This window comes from Mangifera indica, chromosome 4, assembly GCF_011075055.1.
Source record: "Mangifera indica cultivar Alphonso chromosome 4, CATAS_Mindica_2.1, whole genome shotgun sequence".
NCBI classification, from domain to species: Eukaryota; Viridiplantae; Streptophyta; class Magnoliopsida; order Sapindales; family Anacardiaceae; genus Mangifera; species Mangifera indica.
In genome coordinates, this window is record NC_058140.1 from 4,270,781 (window position 1) to 4,288,720 (window position 17,940).

The 17,940-nt window shown below is 31.8% G+C and overlaps 1 protein-coding gene across 1 annotated transcript; it reads left to right on the top strand.

Moving 5' to 3' along the window:
- Positions 1-6,085: 6,085 nt before the first annotated feature.
- On the top strand, positions 6,086-17,251 carry LOC123214480 (protein CHROMATIN REMODELING 19). Its single transcript, XM_044634263.1, has 12 exons — positions 6,086-6,686; positions 6,896-7,019; positions 9,362-9,402; positions 9,486-9,736; positions 9,819-9,999; positions 11,536-11,721; positions 11,868-12,041; positions 12,147-12,305; positions 13,527-13,604; positions 13,697-13,833; positions 16,546-16,764; positions 16,871-17,251. The coding sequence occupies exons 1-12, from the start codon at positions 6,207-6,209 to the stop codon at positions 17,031-17,033; spliced, it is 2,193 nt and encodes a 730-aa protein (XP_044490198.1). The 5' UTR covers positions 6,086-6,206; the 3' UTR covers positions 17,034-17,251.
- The last annotated feature ends 689 nt before the right edge of the window (positions 17,252-17,940 follow it).

The following is a 17,940-nucleotide window of genomic DNA, read 5'->3' on the forward strand; positions in this document are numbered from 1 at the left end:
TGTTCATTGTGGGTGCGAACACCATTTGTCCAAATTGAGGTTAACAACTCTAATTCAACTTCATTGGTGATTAAGAAACCCAATCTTGAGTATGTTTTATGGAAACATGTAGTTAAATTGTTTGTCAATTGGTTTTTGATGAGTTCAATATCTAAAAATTTGTTAATTGTAATGTCTAATTGCAAGTTTTCCTCTAAAATGTGGAATACGCTAGAAAACAAGTTTATTGTTAAATCTAGATCACATATGCTACATATTAGAAATTCATTATAAAATACTAAAAAAGACAATCTTAGTATTAGTGACTATGTTCTTCAAATGAAATAACATCATAGATTATCTTATGTGGAGTTGATTAATTAAATATAAGATAGACATGAGTAGATTATGATACAGTATTAGCTAACTTAACTTCCAAAATAAAATCTAATGTTGATTCACCCTCACCTCAAGAAGCTTAAATCTTGCTACAATAGCATGAATTAAGAGTTGAAAAGGCTATCAAATTGCTAAATTCTATAATAGCTATGGATTTTCAAGAAAGTTTAGTTAATACTACTAGTTTAGGAAAAATTATTGCTTCCACAAGCACAAGCCCTATATTTAGTCCTAACCAATAATGTATTACTTATTCTCAATCCAATAATAATGGATGTGTGAAGAATCAAAGTACATTGTCTAACTTCATACCTATAGGCCATACACAGTTAAGGATTATTGATCATAACACACCTTAGGCTCATGGAATTGTAGCTCAACCATTTTATAATTTTATTAGTAGAAGAGGCAAAGGCAAGGCTTTTAGTTCAAGAAGAATAATTTTTTAACTCTATAGAAAAACTAACCACATGGCTTTCTACTGTTATCATAGGTTTGATACAACTTACAATTCACCTTCTATAATTCCTCAATTTTACCATGATATTGGAGTAGTAAGACAATCTTCTTTTAGCCAGGACAACCTATGTTTCATTCGACATAACTTGGTTTTAAGCTTAGTTTTAGTTAGGCCAATATAGTCTTTTAAATACTTTTTTAGGCTCATTCTCTTATCAACATAATTTTAAGAACGCACAAACTACACATGTTTACTCTAGAAAGCTTCTTATAAATCTTTGTAAACGTGAACAGCCCACCAATCACCCTTCTCCACACACAACTTCATTAATAAGTTACAATGTTTTTATCACCCAATATGTCTCTTTAGTTCAAATACTTATAACACAGGAGAACAACAATGCCCTTTCTTCTATACATAACATTCAAAGTTCAACCTCAACCTTTATTGCAACACCATTAGTTCTTAAAGATAAGGCTTAGTATATAGATTCTTAGGCTATATAAATCATATCATGTTAGGTTTCTCTTAACTTTTAGTTGTTGCTAATTATTATAGGTCAAAACAGTTGCAAGTTAGTAATGATGAGTATCTTCCTATCTCATTTACTAGTCATATCTATTTACTTAGTAATTTTTATTCTAAAGTTTTATATCTTATAAATGTGTTGTATGTTCTCCATATTATAAAAGAACTTGATTGCCATATCCAAAATTATTTAGGGCAATAATATTGTTGTAGTTGATCATTATATCATTAGGGTTAAAGTTACTCATGTTGTATTGTTAGAAAAAGGTATTAGAGATGTTTATATAAATTGTTTAAAATTTTTCAATAAACAATTATGTGTACCATTTGTTTTTCCTATTGGTTTAGTCATCTTCTTTACATTTTATTGTATATGTATTTCATATTTATTTTATAGATTTATTTCATATTCTAGAAAACTATAATTCAATTATGGTTTATTATATATGATATATTTGCAAATGAATGATTGTTAATAGCTTCAAACTGTAATCCAAATCGGACCAACCATATTTTTTTAGTTTGGTTTGAACTCTAAATTGGTTTAGTTTAGTTTGAAATTTTTTTAAACTATTTTTTTTTAGTTTGGTTTGAAAAAATTTTTAAATTGTACTAAACTGAACAATGCATATCCTTAGGTAGATCCTTTAACCAAAAAGGCTAAATAAAATGTTTGTTTAAAAATTATTGAGTGGAATAGGACTAAAACCCATGAAATAAAAGTTGATGTAATAAAAAGTTAATATATTTGACTATAAACTTGAAAATGTAGGTTTGAAGAGACAAATTAATAATAAAAACTTAATCACCATGAGAACTACCTTTTGTTCATTCTTATGATCAAATGAAATAGTGATGCTCATAAAGAATAGTTTTTTTTTTCTTTTTTTTGGCTGAATATAAAGAATAGATTAAGGAAAAGTTTTTAATGATTTTATTATATTAGGGTTTTGTAATACAAGTTGCTCTTTAAGAGATAACCTATGTGAGAAAGAAGTAGGGTTGTTTCTAAGGGAATTATTTACAACTTAATCTTAAGAAGCTCTCGCAAAATCATAAATATGTTTATGGGCAAAACGAACACAATGATAAAAACTAAATAATGTTATAGAGGAATCCTATATGAAGTATTTTATCATTTATATAAATGATAAAACGCTTCAAGGAAATCTTGTCTATTAATAAGTTGTAAACATACTTTCACAATGGAAGGTTCTAAAAGTAATACCTACTTATCTTATACAAATTTTGATTGTCAAACTCTATTATTATGTCTTGCATCTAAATATATTAAATTCATTTATGTGGGGGAATTTTTGGAAAAATTGAATGAAATTTAATTAGGTGAAGCTTAAGAAGTTGAAAGGTGACAAATTATAAATAATGGTGAAATTCAATATCTTATCCCCCTTGAAGTAATTAAACAAGGGCTTCTCTTTTTATTTTCAAACACAAAAAATTGAGCCTTCAATTTCTCTTGAATATCAAATAATCTCTCTTAGTTCTTAAGGTTTTCAAAATAGAAAAATGGCCTCACTCTAATTGTTTCTCTATTATTGTATCCTAAAAAATAGATACCATTCAAATCTATATGCACTTTGAGCAAATAAAGTAAATTTGTTTTAAGGAAATTATGTGTTACACAGGTTTCAACTTTCAACCTTATCTACTCATTATATTGATCTCATGTTTTCAATTCTAAATGTTAATATTTTTTTTGAATATATTTCTATTATATATATATATATTAACATTAATTTTTTAATGGTTGACTTATGACATCATTATGCATTAACCAAGAAAATAAAAAAAGTTAATTTTGTCATTATAAAGGGAGAATGGATGAGAGAAATAATTTTTTTAACATGTATTGTAATTTGTTTTACCAAAAAACTTATTCCCACTCAAAGTTTAGTTCATTGTCAAACTTTCACCTAAAAGCTTTAAAAAATTTAAATATTTACCTGTTAGCTATTAAAATTAATAAAATGTATTACTTATAAGGATAAAAATATTATTTAACCAATAATATTAAAAAAATAAAATTTTATCCCTTTTTCTAATCTTAGTTTTGAAAATTGACAATTTTACCCCTAGCTTAGTTTAAAAGACTTACCTTTCCCCATTTTTAGGGTTTTAGCATTTACCAATAACAATCGCTCCCTCAAATTTTAGAACATTGTAGTTACACCCGACAAAATGCATCTCTTTCTAACAACCATTCTTCCTAGCTATTCATTCTAGTACATCATCAATTATCTTGCTAGCACATTCTCCCTCCCTAGTAGTATTTTCAATACTATTATCACTATTTTTTGGCTAAAGAACTAGCGAGAGATATCAATCTCCCGTTTGTTTTCATGGTGTCATCGACCGTCTCCTTTGATGGTCGATGACGCTATGATGAAGGAGGAAAAAGAAGATCGATTCCTCAACCTTATATTTTTTTGATTTGTGTACATGAATGTCGACTTGTTCCTAGGTTTTTCATCAATTCAATTCCTCGCTTTTTTGTCAACCATGTCGAGTTTTTCATCAGTTATCTTAGTCAACAAGATTAAGCTATTGTTCCTTGAATTTCTTTGTCAACCGAAGATCAAGGGAGAAGTCACTAGAGTTTGTTGTGAAAATGCTAGAAGACAGGGGTGCAAGTAGATGTTTCTAAACTTTAGGGAGTAACTGTAAGATAAAAATTTTGAATAATATAAAACCCTAGGATAGGGGCAAAATGCCATGTTTCTGAATGATGCACTTCATCAAATTTTAGTTTTCTGTGGGTATGTATACATAAATGTTAAAAATGATAAATTAGTAATTTATAATTAAATTAACAAATTTCAGTAACAGATTTATATGACAAGTGGGTATTCGAATTTTTTAAAATTATCAATTACGAGTTTGACAATAAACTAAACCTTAGATGGAAATAAGTCTTTTAGTCTAATTTTTCCCTTTGGATTGGCTTTTGTTGACTAGGTGGGCTACTATGCTCCTGTGACAAAGGTTGGGGGATAGAGTAACCTCAAACTTGTATTCTCCTTATCTCATATACTCTTATACCCTTATACTTTATATATGATATTAGGCTAGAAGACTTATTTCCAATAAAAAATTGTTCATTTATCAAGTTATCACCCTTTAATTTTGAAAAACCCTTTTATCCATCCATAGATGGTTAAAATTAATCAAATTTGTTAGTTTTAAAATTTTATCTCTTTTCCCTTAAACCATAAAAAAATAACAATTTTCTCTCATACCAGGTTTTAAAAAACAATATTTTCCTTTTCAGGGTTTACTTTTCAATCTCCAATCGCTCCTCTAGCGCTATCTCTTACAGTCTTTCCCTCCAAATGCATTCTCTCACTTCAACAATCTCTTTCTCCTCCAGCCGACCATTCAAGCCTCATCTTTTGACTTGAATGGTTGGTCGGAGGAGGGAGAGATGAGAGAAAGACTGCCAAAGTGAGAGAACGTGTTGAAAGAGAGTGGCCGCTGGAGATAGTGTTGGAGGAGCGACCAGAGATTGAAGAGTAAACCTTTGAGGAGAAATTATTATTTTTTAGGGTTTAAAAGGAAAAAAAGAGATAAAATTTTAGTTTATTTTAATATTATAGATAAAATGACAATTTTACCTTTTAAACTAATAGACTTAATAGTCTAGAATGGGTAAAAAGATTTTTCAAAGTAAAATGATGAGAACTTGGAAAATGAGCAATCTTTGGGTAGGAATAAGTCCTTTGGCCATGATATTACTACAACACATGTTTAAGTTGAACGAGGACATATCAAAGGAGATATTACCGTGTTACTCTATTTCATATTTATTCTACACCAAAATAACATATTTATAATAAGGGCAAACGACTATTTCCCACCCAAGGTTTGGTGCAAATTCACTTTCCCATTTGATAACTTTCGAAAATCTAAATATCTACCTTTTTTGTTAAAATTTATTATTATTATCAAGGGTAAAACCATTATTCAATAAAAATATTTTTAAAACTATAAATTCGTTCTATTTTATCCTACCAAGTTTAAAAACTAACAATTTTACCCCACCTTTTCCCACTCAAGATTTGAAAGTTCAACATTTCTTATATAGGGCTTTTGTAGTAGCTATCAATGATTGAAGATGATGACGAGGAGTCCATTTTCGACTATCATCGGTTGTCTGGGTCCCTTCATGCATTGGCCAGTGATGGTCGATGATAGTCGAAAATAAATAGTGGTTGAGAGAGAAGCCGAAAGGGAGGGAGGATATCGTCGTTGTCTTTAGTTGTCAGTGTCTTTGGTTGCTAGTAGTTGTTGCAAAAATCCTAGGAAAAATTTTGATTTTTCAAATCTTGGGTGAGGAAAGGTGGGGTAAAATTGTTAGTTTTTAATCTTGGTAGGGTAAAAATTACTTTTTTAAACCTAGTGGGGTAAAATATGCTGTATTTATAGTTTTTTAAATATTTTTATTAAATAATAATTTTAACTTGATAGTAATAGTAAAATTTAATAGAAGGGTGAGTATTTAAATTTTTAAAAATTACTAGATGAGAGACTGAGTTTGCATCAAACTTGGGTGGGAAATAGTCCCTTGGCCTTGTAATGAATATTTTCTGTGAGTATTTGTTTCCGGTAGTAGTGAAATTTATTTATAAAAACAGGGAGGGTTTTGGGTGCTAAACCCTGAGGGGTAAATGATATTTGCCCCAAATTGACTAAAAATATTTTTAGCCCGCGCTCGTCACTTATTCTACCGCCTGTTTTTCTTCTCTTTGATTCTGCAATATTAAGTTAAAAAGCTAGGGCTTTTTCAGCAATGAAACACGCAATTGAATAAGTAAACGGAACAATGAAGCGAGAATTCGTCGAAATCTCGGACGACGAATGGGAAAATCATTCCTTCAAGCCGTCTCGAGTACTCAAGATAAAAACTCAGACAACAAAACCTCCTCCTTCAATCGAATCGTTCGCTTTTAAAGCCGAAAATCACCACAAAAAATTAGACGAAAATCTTGAGGATGAAGATGTAGAGGAGGAGGGACCCGTGCCCGTCACAATCAATCGTGGCCGTCGATTCATTGTTGACGACGACGATGAGGATCAGCAGAGCGAAGGAGATTTTGCTGAACTTTATGAAGTAAAGTCTTCTACTGAAGAGGATGAAATGTTAGAAGATTATGAACATGAGGAGGATGATGTGGTTGGGAAAGCTTTGCAAAAATGTGCTAAAATATCGGCGGAGCTTAAAAGAGAGTTATATGGTACTTCTAGTACCGCTTGTGATCGCTACGCGGAAGTTGAAGCTTCCTCGGTTAGGATTGTGACTCAGGTACAGTTTTTACCAATTGTATGTTCTACTGTAATTTGGTATTAGAAATGTTGTGCTTTCTAAGTTTTTGTGGAGGAACATTTGATTGATGAGTAAATGAATACAAATTAACATTTCATATTTCACTTCAGCTAAGCTGCTGAAAGCCTCTTGTTATATTTCATGTCAGTTTGGACGGTAATAGGGTTTCTGTTTTTATTTTATTGCAGAATGATATTGATGAAGCATGTGGGGATGAGGATGAGGATGAGGATTTTCAGCCTGTTCTCAAGCCCTATCAGCTGGTTGGTGTCAATTTTCTTCTCTTGTTGTATCGAAAGGGCATTGGGGGAGGTAATTCTTCTGTTTCCTTGTACTTGCGATTTTACTACATTTTGGTCTCTAAGATTACTTTGACACTCTTTACAATAATTGAAGCTGACTGATTATAAAGTAACAAGTTCTGTTTTCTATTAATATCTTAATTTTCTCATTTTTAAGGTAAACATGTTAGATTCGACCAATGTAGCAAAAGAAGGTATTACTTAAAATATAAAGACCAATTTTTGAAGCCTTTGTTGGAAGGTCTTGCAGCAGCTGTATTTTCATTTGTGAACTGTCATTGGTGAGTACATAAAATATAAGAGTTGATATGATACATTTTTCCATGTCCAAGTGGTCAACTTAAACCCAGTTTGGAGAGGCCTTTTTCGAGAAAAGATGCTTTGATTGTTCTAGAGATGTCCCTGGCACCTGATGGGTTCAATTGGTCGTGTTTTTAAGATTGTTAAAAGGTGCTAAAGAAGGATTTATTAGTGATGTTTGTTAGATTATAACATAATGGAGTGATCAATTCTTTACCAATACTTCCTTCACTTAACCTTTTCTGAAAATGGAGCCTTAATAAGTGAAGGATTCTTTCACCATCAATTTTATCACAGGTCTCTAGATCATAGCTAAAGTATTATCTTTGAGATTCAAAGAACTTCTTGGTTACATGATTGCTTTAGCCCAATGAGCTTGTTTACTTTTCACCCTCAAGATATGTTCTAAGAGCCATCCTTATGAGTGAAGTGACTTTTTCATCCTAACAATGATTCCTCTACTATCATGACACTCCTACCAGTCAAACTTACGGCCCCAAGTTTTGATACCACTTGTCACAATGAGACTTTTCCATGCTAACTTAAAACCAATTAGTTTTATGTGAAGGAGATCAAAATCTTTTATGTCACTGGACATGATCCCTGTCAAGCTTGTTCTAGGAGCCTTTGTGTATAGAGGCTATCTTGTTACTTCATGCCAACAAACATAGTTTTGGTAGTGAATTTCTCAAGAATAAAAGTTGGTTTTATTATTTGGGCTTTTGGGTTTAAAGCTGGAAATTAGCCTTTGACTTTGATGGGGGCTTCTTTTGGCTGTTATTCCCTGATGTTTGAGTGTTTGAGATATGTTGATGAAAAGAGAGGAGAAGAGATTGGGTGGTATAAGAGAGCTCACCTTTCTAAGGGAGGAAGACTGTCATTGGTGTCAATAGCACAATCTAGTTTACCTACTCTCTTTCTTTCAGCTCTCAAGATTCTAATCAGAATGGCAATGGAGTATTATCGATTATGGATTTCCTGTGGGAAGGTCCTGGAAATGAAGGTGGATTAGGGGTTTGATCAGTTTTCTTGTGTCTAGCAAGGGGCGAATTCAATACTTGTGAAAAAAATGTAGATAAAGGCCTTTTGTATCTTTGTTATGGTGTCAGTGCATTACATAAATGGAGGCTAGTGTTGATCTTCTCTTTCTATGCCATCCTTTTGCTTTGCAAATGGTGGAAAATTTTTTATGTTTGGAGGAAGGAAGAAGACCTTGATCCTGTGGAGATGTGGGGCATTTGCTGTATATCAGGTCGTTTGGCTAGAGAAACGTATAAGAATTTGTGAGGATTATGCAGGTGTGGACACAGCTGTTTTATGGTATATAGCCAATCAACTGTGATACTTGGATGTTAAAAACTATTTTGAGCCGCTGCCCCATTAAGGTGTGGGTTATATTCTTGATTGGGTATGTGTTTTGGTTGCAGTGGGTAATGTATGGAGGTGATTTTGGTGGAGCCATTCTATGTGATGGTGTACATGCGGGTGATTTTGGTGGTGTTGCCAGATCCTTCAGTAGGGTTTCAGGTGTCATAAAGTGAGGTAGCAGTATATCACTAAGGTTTAGTGTGGTGATATGTGTTGAGGTGATCATGGCTTATTGAGATATGGAGGTGCTGGACCTATGTTAGGTGATGTTTCTGGTGGTAGCAAGTGGTGTAGTACTGGAGGTGTGTGCTATGGTGGAAGTAAGACTTGAGCAGATGGAGGGAAATAAGATGCACACGAATTTTACTTATTTATTGTGACTCCATTAATGTAAGGTCCTTTAAGCCAATGTTATTAAAGTGTAATTTCTAAAACTCCTAAAAGGGTTTTCTAGATAGAACTTTACTGCCCTGGACAGTTTCACTGTTGAGGAAAGAGCAGTAACGATGTAAAAAGCAGTTCTTTCTCAAAGGTTGTTGTCTATGTTACTTGTTGCAGCATTTGAATCTTAATTATTTTCAGTATCATCGTATTATTGCTCTTGTAGTTCACTAAACTTATAGTTGTCAATGATAGTCTTAATTTAAAATGATCCCTGATGACTCACTTTTGTATCCCCTGCAGCCATATTGGCAGATGAGATGGGTCTTGGGAAGACCATTCAGGTGTGTAAAGCTCTATTAATTTTCCTATGCGATAATAGTAATTTCTGTAGTGTTAACTAAGTGATAATGCTTTTATTTAACAGGCTGTGACATATTTGATGCTTCTAAAGCACTTGAATAATGACCCTGGACCCCACTTAATTGTATGTCCTGCCTCTGTTTTGGAAAATTGGGAGAGAGAACTTAAGAAGTGGTGTCCATCATTTTCTATACTCCAATATCATGGGGCTGCACGAACAGCCTATTCAAAAGAGTTGAGCTCTTTGGCCAAAGCTGGATTGCCTCCTCCGTTTAATGTGCTTCTTGTCTGCTATTCACTTTTTGAACGTCACAGGTTTGTTTATTGTGGTTCAAGGAACTATTTATAGATTCAATCACATTTTAAGTTTAATGCTTATCATTGATGGTCTGTACAGTGTGCAGCAGAAAGATGACCGTAAAATTCTGAAATCTTGGCATTGGAGCTGTGTGCTGATGGATGAGGCTCATGCTTTGAAGGATAAAAACAGCTATAGGTGGAAGAACCTAATGTCAGTTGCTCGAAATGCAAACCAGCGGCTAATGCTTACAGGGACTCCACTACAAAATGATTTAAATGTACTATCAATAACTGCCTTTTCCTTTTCTCTGTGTTTGCGTTATTGTTTCACTTTTATGCTACAGCTAATGATGGTTTCTTTGTGTTTGCTTTCTAATACATCTAACATTTATCATAGATGGTTCATACTGAAAAAATGCTGACAGAAGATAAGAGATTGACATGTTTGTGTTACATTATTGGGCTTAAAATATTGTTTATTATCATACTTTTTATGATTTTATTGGCTTGAAATTCCAATATTCATAAGCTTAAAACTCTCATAGGTGCATTACAGGCAAAGCATATTGCACATTCCAATATTCAGATATGTCCTAGGTTCTGTCTTGACTTCAGATATGTTATAGTAATAATAATAAAGAAGAGAGAAATAAAAACAAGGAGTTACATGTTTAAAATGATTCATATTTCTCAAGGCTTTATGCGCTTGACAAAATACGATAGTAAGGAGGTGCAGTCGCATAACTTTGATTTGCATATCATAAACACTAGGCGGTCGGACTTATTTTTTTGCCATCAACAGGTCAAAGTGAAGCCAAGGGTTTAAAGAGTTCATTATGCACCCAGTTCTGATTTGGATGTGGTGCCTCATTTGTTCTCTTGGATAGAGTTCTTGAATTACAAATTGTGAGTCATCTATTTGGATAAGCCACAGGTGGCCATTGTCAAAAGAGATCTAAGGGGACTTTTTTTCTTCTTGCATCTTAAACAATTCTGATTGTTGATGAATTGATTTTAATCTCATTTATTTCTAACTAATCTACTTGATGAGACATCTTCTCCTTTGTGGTGATATCTTTTCCCCTTTAGGGGGCGTTTGGTTTGGGTAATATTTGATTACTAAAATAGAAAGATTACCTTGAAGATAGATTACTTAGAAGATTACTAGGTATAAATGATTACTATGTTTGATAAAATTTAATAGGTATAAATAATTATTGTGTTTGGTTAAAGGTAATAAAAGATTACTAGTAAAATATTTTACTTAAATGCCTTTAAATATAATTATTTTTAAATATTTTTTATATTATTTGTCATATTAATTAAAAATAAATTTATTTTTATCTCAAAAAATTAATAAATAATAATTTTTTTATAATAAACTCAAGATTACCTCAGTAATCTTTAAATACCTAAAGTGAAGGTGGTAATCAGATTACCACCTATATTACCTGCCACGTCAGCATTGATAATAGAAGATTACTGTAATCTTTTATTACTGACAAACCAAACAAGGGAATAAAAGATAGATTACCAAGGTAATCTTAAAAACCTTTAACCAAACGCACCCTTAAATTTCAAAATGATATTGGATTTCATGCTGTTGAATTTGATATATTTTTTAATAAATTTTGTTAAGGCAAAAATAAAATTATCATATAGTGAACTGTTACTAATATTTATGTTTGATCAGGCCAAGTTTACTTCATAATGTTATAGCATTTTGAACTGCTGATCTCTTATGTGTAATCTTGGAAACATTGCTGTTGAGTGTATCCATTTTTGAGAATTGAATTGATATGTTATCATGGCAGGAGCTCTGGTCATTATTGGAATTCATGATGCCTGATCTTTTTGCTACTGAGGATGTAGATTTGAAGAAACTACTAAACGCAGAAGATAGAAACTTAATAGGTAGAATGAAGTCCATTTTAGGACCATTCATCTTGAGACGTTTAAAATCTGATGTAATGCAACAACTTGTCCCAAAAATACAGAAGGTATAATTGATGGTTGCTTGACGTTTCCAATAAGATGCTGAATTTTCCAACATCCCTCTGAGTTTAGAATTTGAACTTCGCATATTTTATTTATTCATTTTTCTATCTTTATTGTGGAAGATGTAAGTAATTTTTTTTACCTGCAGGTTGAGTATGTTATAATGGAAAAACAGCAGGATAATGCCTATAGAGAAGCCATAGAGGAGTATCGGGCTGCATCACGAGCTCGTATTGCTAAGCTTTCTAAGGCTAATTTGAGTAATATTGTTGGAGTTCTTCCTCAACGTCAGATTTCCAACTATTTTGTTCAGTTCCGTAAGGTGCTGCAGATATATTACTGTTCCCTAAATAAACATTTATGCTTTTCCTATTATATTCCTTGTGCTTGTTTTGATTTGTTTTCTTAATTTTCATGCTTATTCCAGATTGCAAATCATCCTTTATTAGTGAGGCGAATCTACTCAGATGACGATGTTGTTCGATTTGCTAAAAAGTTACGTCCTATGGGGGCATTTGGATTTGAATGTACCTTGGACCGAGTAATACAGGAGCTTAAGAGCTACAATGATTTTTCCATACACCAGGTAATTCTTTATTCTGAAGTGCCATCTTGTCAATTTGACAGATGTCTCCTTTGTGAAGTTGGAGTAGATGGATTGTAGTTGGGTTGGTGCACAATTTTTTCACTTTTTCTTTCCCTTGATATTGACAATTTGAACCATTTGCTGCTTATTCTAGAACACCTGATGCCTAAATTCATGCCCGTACTCTCTGAATGAGATTGCTGATGTGATGCACGTGGAAGATAATAGTACTTGTTAGTTGATTCAAATGTTGCCGTGTTAACAGTTGAGGCATGATGGAATCTTGTAGAAATTTTTTTTTTAAGGTTTGCTATTTATATACGGTGTCAAAGGTATAAACAGCTAATCTTTGTAGTTTTAAATCATCTCTGTTGCATAAATAAGTTGTGTCTATAAATGTATATATATATATCTATGGGTCGATACGCATATTCAGAAATGACTAATTGTGATTATGTGGGTGTCTTTGACATTTTTAAATTTTTAAAAAACTAAACAAGAGCTTAATAGAACCCAAATTTTGAGTCTTGTTTCATAAATGTTGAAAGTTTTGTGTGTGTATGTGTATATATGTGTGTGGGGTCTATACATTCACACACACAAAAATTATTAATCGTGATATTATTATGTGCTTATCTTTGATTTTTTAAATTCTTTAAAGAAATTTCAAAATGACTTCACTTCATAAACATTGAATGCTTTGTATCTATATATGAGTTGTGTGTGTACATAAATGTGTGTCAGTGTGTGTTTGGGTCTATACATTCAAAAACATTACTAATTGTGATATTATTATGTGGGTATCTTTGACATTTTAAATTCTCTAAAAAAACTCAAAGAGAGCTTACTAGTGCCCAAATTTTGAGTTTCACTCCATAAACATTGAATGTTAGTTTTTCTAGGAAAAAATCAACTTGTCAGTTCAGGGTTCCTTTATTAAAACCTTCTTTGCCACATTTCAAAAAATATATAAAACCTCTCTGGTCATTTTAAATGTGGTGGGGATGCTTTGAAGATGGAGTAGGTGAAAGTTAATTTTTGAAACCACTGGAGGTGTTTGGATGGGACCAACCCTTAGGAGAGGTCATCTGTATATAATTGTCTCTTTCTTCCAATGACCAAAATCTATTTTGTTATGAACTTTCTTGCATGATGTAGCACATTTTAAGTTTTATTAATCAATTCTGTCTTTCATACATGTACTAAAATACCTTGTTGCAGCTTTTATGCTCTTATGGCGGTGCTGATACCAAGGGAATTCTTTCAGACAAACATGTTATGCTTTCAGCAAAATGTCGGGTATGCTTTCAGCAATTTTTGTCTGTAAATTTCTTGGAATGAAATTATACATTTATCACAAAATTTAACCTAATTAGCTCTGTACATTCCAGGCATTAGCTGAACTTCTTCCCTCTCTAAAGAAAGGTGGCCATCGGGTTTTGATTTTTAGCCAGTGGACGTCAATGCTTGATATCTTAGAGTGGACTTTGGATGTGATTGGAGTTACTTATAGACGACTTGATGGAAGGTACTGCCTTTTTGTGCTTATTGTTATGAATTCTTGGTTGCCATTGTCATATATCTTTGTATCATTTAGCTGAAATGAGGATTGTAACCATCAGAATCCTGGACTTGTGGACTATTTGAAATTTCTTTACTTGGGATGGCACATTTGAATTCTTTCGTTTGCTGTGTTGTCACATTTAAATAAAATAGTAACTTTCTTTGTACGAAGTTTTATGAATATTTTCACATATGGTGGATAAAAAAGTAGTGCTAAATTTTGTTATTTGAAAAAAAAATATGGATTTTATGTGCTTAGGTAGAGAAGCTTACCTGTTTTTGTTGGTTGATCAAACTATTGAAATACCTCCTTTAGGAGACTTAGTTCCTGAGTAATTATAATTGAGATGATATGTAATTGGAGGATTTTCTTTGTATGTTTTTAAAATAAGTTGATCAATGTAATGTGGGGTTTAAGTTGAAAGGATGCTCTATATATAAATAAAGTTTTTATCACTTTTTGTGTAAATGACCAACCTTAGCCATAAAAGACACCTGGGAGATTAAATGAAAAAAAATGTGCAAGAAAGAAGAAAGGAAAAAGCGGAGGAAAAGGTGTGGGCCAAGAGGTGTTAAAGGAATTCTTCTATTTTCTCAACCTAGGATAATTATTACTATTAAGAATAGTATTTGATTTTTCTTTCTTGATTATTAGTTTTAATTATATATATAATAATTTGGGCAATTAGGAGAACAAACAATCAAAACATTAGAGTATCTTAGTGTTACATCAGATTGAATTTCAATGTGTGAGTGAGACTTAAGAAAATGTTTTCAATAAGTTATTTGTTTATTCTTTTGTATAATTTTCAACTATATGTTTTTGTTTTGTGAAATATTACTTGTTTATGTTATTACTCTGGTTATTATAACAAAAATTAAATTGAAATATTTGAATTACACTTTGGATATATATTGATAATTGCACTTTAACTTTTATAGAGGTGTTTTTGTTAAGTTTTAAGGAATATGCTAATAATGAATAGTATCAAATGTGAATAATATCCAACATAAATAGTGTTGGATTAAATAGTGCTTGATGTAAATAGTGTTGGATACAAATAGTATTGGGTATGCACAAATATTGGGTTTATACATGATCTCAAAACAGTATCTTGATATAATACCTATACAATATATTAAATAATATCCATGTATAGTGTATTTGAACAATATATTTGAATGGTATCTTTGAAACAATATAATGAATGGTATTCTTAATCCAATATTTTGCACAGTAGAACAAATTTGTACAATACGTTATGAATAATATATAAATGAGCATTATTTGTACGGTATAGAAGAAAAATGAGATATCAAATTAAACAAGGAATGTATGAAATTGAATTATCTGTCATACCCCACGAAATTCACATTGTGCAAGCATAGCATCTGAATATGTAATCTAATCTTTGAGGGATGGGTACTTCAAAGAGTAGTTTGTTCCACTTTCATACATTTCTTATTTAATATGATATCTCATTCTTCTATATTGTATAAATATTGCCTTATATATATATACACACACACACACACACACAGAGACAGAGTTCATAATGTATTGTACAAAACTAATCAACAATATTTCAAAAAATACTGATTTAAGAATATTGTTCACAATACAGTTTCAAATATATTGTTCAAATATACATAGATACTATTTAATACACTATCTGGTTACTGTTTTGAGAAACATTGTAAACCTAATACTATGCATATCCCAATAATGTGCATATCCAATACTATTTGTATCCAACATTATTTATATTCGATACTACTCAAGTTTGATACTATTCATCATTAGTCTATTATTTAAAACTTAATAAAGATGTAACTGCAATTTTCAAAATATATCCAAAAAATGTTTTTTGTTATAATAATCAAAATCACAACATAAATTGATTAATATTTTTCAAAATAAAAATATATATTTGAAAAATACACAAAAGGATAGAAGAATAATTTATTTAAAATGTTTTTTAAAGTTTTGGTCACCTATTGAAACTCATTCTGATGTAACACCAAGATTCTCTAATGTCTTTTTTGCTTATTTTTTTAATTACCCAAATCATTATATATATAATTAGAATTAATAATTGAGAAAAGATTAATAATTATCCTTTTAACACCTCATTTATCTTTCACTCTTTTTTTCTTTACACTTTCATGTTTTTTTCATGACTAGGGTTTGTTGTTCATACAAAAAGTGATACAAGTTTTGTTAATATATAAAATATCCTTTCAACTTAAACCCCAAATTACGTTCTTTCTTCTCCAAATGGTCAACTTATTTTAAAAGCTTACCAAACATATGTCATTTCAATTATAACAACATTTTCTTTGCTCTACCCGAGCTTATAATTACTCATGACATCACTCATAAGCCCCTTTTCTACAATCATTCACTTACACCATCCTTTAAGAAATTTTTTCATTTACCCTACTAATGAAATAATATTCATTCATCCTCTCATTTACTTCAATTTGCTGGTCATACATTTTAAAAAGAAACTGAGAATAATTAGCTAAATTTATATGGACTAGGTAGATGAGGTGTTATTTCTGCTTTCCGCCTCATTACTACTGCAGCATAGGGTTTCTGGATTTTAACATCCATTTTTTGTTCATTTGATTTGCTAAATCAAATGTATTTCAATTTGTGTACTTTTGATGACAGTACTCAGGTGTCAGAGCGGCAGGCTATAGTTGATTCTTTCAATAGTGATACTTCCATCTTTGCTTGTTTGCTTTCCACAAGAGCTGGTGGCCAAGGCTTAAACTTGACTGGTGCTGATACTGTTGTCATCCATGACATGGATTTCAATCCACAAATTGATCGACAGGCAGAAGATCGTTGTCATCGTATTGGCCAAACAAAGCCTGTCACCATATATAGGTCCCTTAAATTTCCTCTTCCTGCTTTTCCCTCTACACACTCCACTATGACATCTTCTTTGTATTATCGTGTATGGTTTTGCATTATATGCTTAAATCTTTTGCAGGCTGGTAACCAAGGGGACAGTTGATGAGAATGTTTATGAGATAGCAAAAAGGAAGCTAATTTTGGATGCCGCTGTTCTTGAGTCTGGTGCCGAGGTAGCTAATGAAGGTGACACATCTGATATGACTATGGGAGAGATACTGGCGTCTATTCTGATGGGTTAGAAAGCTGATAGCTGCTGACAGAGTCTGCAACCAGAAAATCATTTTATTTTTTGTATTTGCATTCGATTTGTAACTTCTATTGTTGTCTTAGTTAGAGTTATTTGAGAAAGGAAATCATTCCAAGTTTTGATAGCGCATATTATACTGCTGTAAATCAATCCCTGAGATACATGTACCTGATAAAACTCAATGAAGTATTTTATTACAAGTGTTTGATAGATTTGCTTCTAAAATTTCGTGGTCAGGATGGACTAATTTTAATCAATTTAAAGACATTCTGCCGTGGGCAGGTTGTATTGGGTATTTCTGCATTTTGGGCATTTATTGTACTTTGAAATGGGTTATAATCAACCTTATTCAGGACTCACCAAACATCATCTACCAGTAGACGGCAATAATTATCAGGTATGTCTTCTTCCTTCTTCCTTCATTTTTGGTTTTGTAACATTGGGATGTCGAAGTGTTTTGCTGTTAGTACGTACGGCTTTTTAAAAGTTAGATACCGTGTTGGGCACTCTTCTCATGAACACGTGTTGAACAAAGTTTAGTTATTGGAAATTCAGACCTACTTGAATTACCTGCTGCTGCTCATATTAATAAAGCAATGATTTTACCTCAATCGGCTTCAAAAACTAAACGATAAACCTGCGGGTGCTTGATGTATTGTACTTTGGATGTTGATCTATGATGTTCACTAGATCACTGTTCTTGAACTGGGATGCGAGAAAGAGACCTTCCATTAAATATAATTCTGGTTGTTACTACTTTGTCATTGTTTAAATAGGATACAGGATAGTTCAGTAACTGCAAAATAGGTGGGTTTTTTTAGCATCATTTTTTATTTTTATTCTTATTTTATGTGTTTTGTAATTTTGACAATTAGCAAATTTAAACTGAAATTATATCA

What these genes read in the sequence shown, in the direction of transcription:
- LOC123214480 (XM_044634263.1), top strand. Translation starts at nt 6,207, where the DNA reads ATGAAGCGAGAATTCGTCGAAATCTCGGACGACGAATGGGAAAATCAT. An exon ending in TTGTCCCAAAAATACAGAAG is followed by an intron (nt 11,722 to 11,867) that starts GTATAATTGATG and finishes TTTTACCTGCAG; the next exon opens with GTTGAGTATGTTATAATGGA. An exon ending in AAGCCTGTCACCATATATAG is followed by an intron (nt 16,765 to 16,870) that starts GTCCCTTAAATT and finishes AATCTTTTGCAG; the next exon opens with GCTGGTAACCAAGGGGACAG.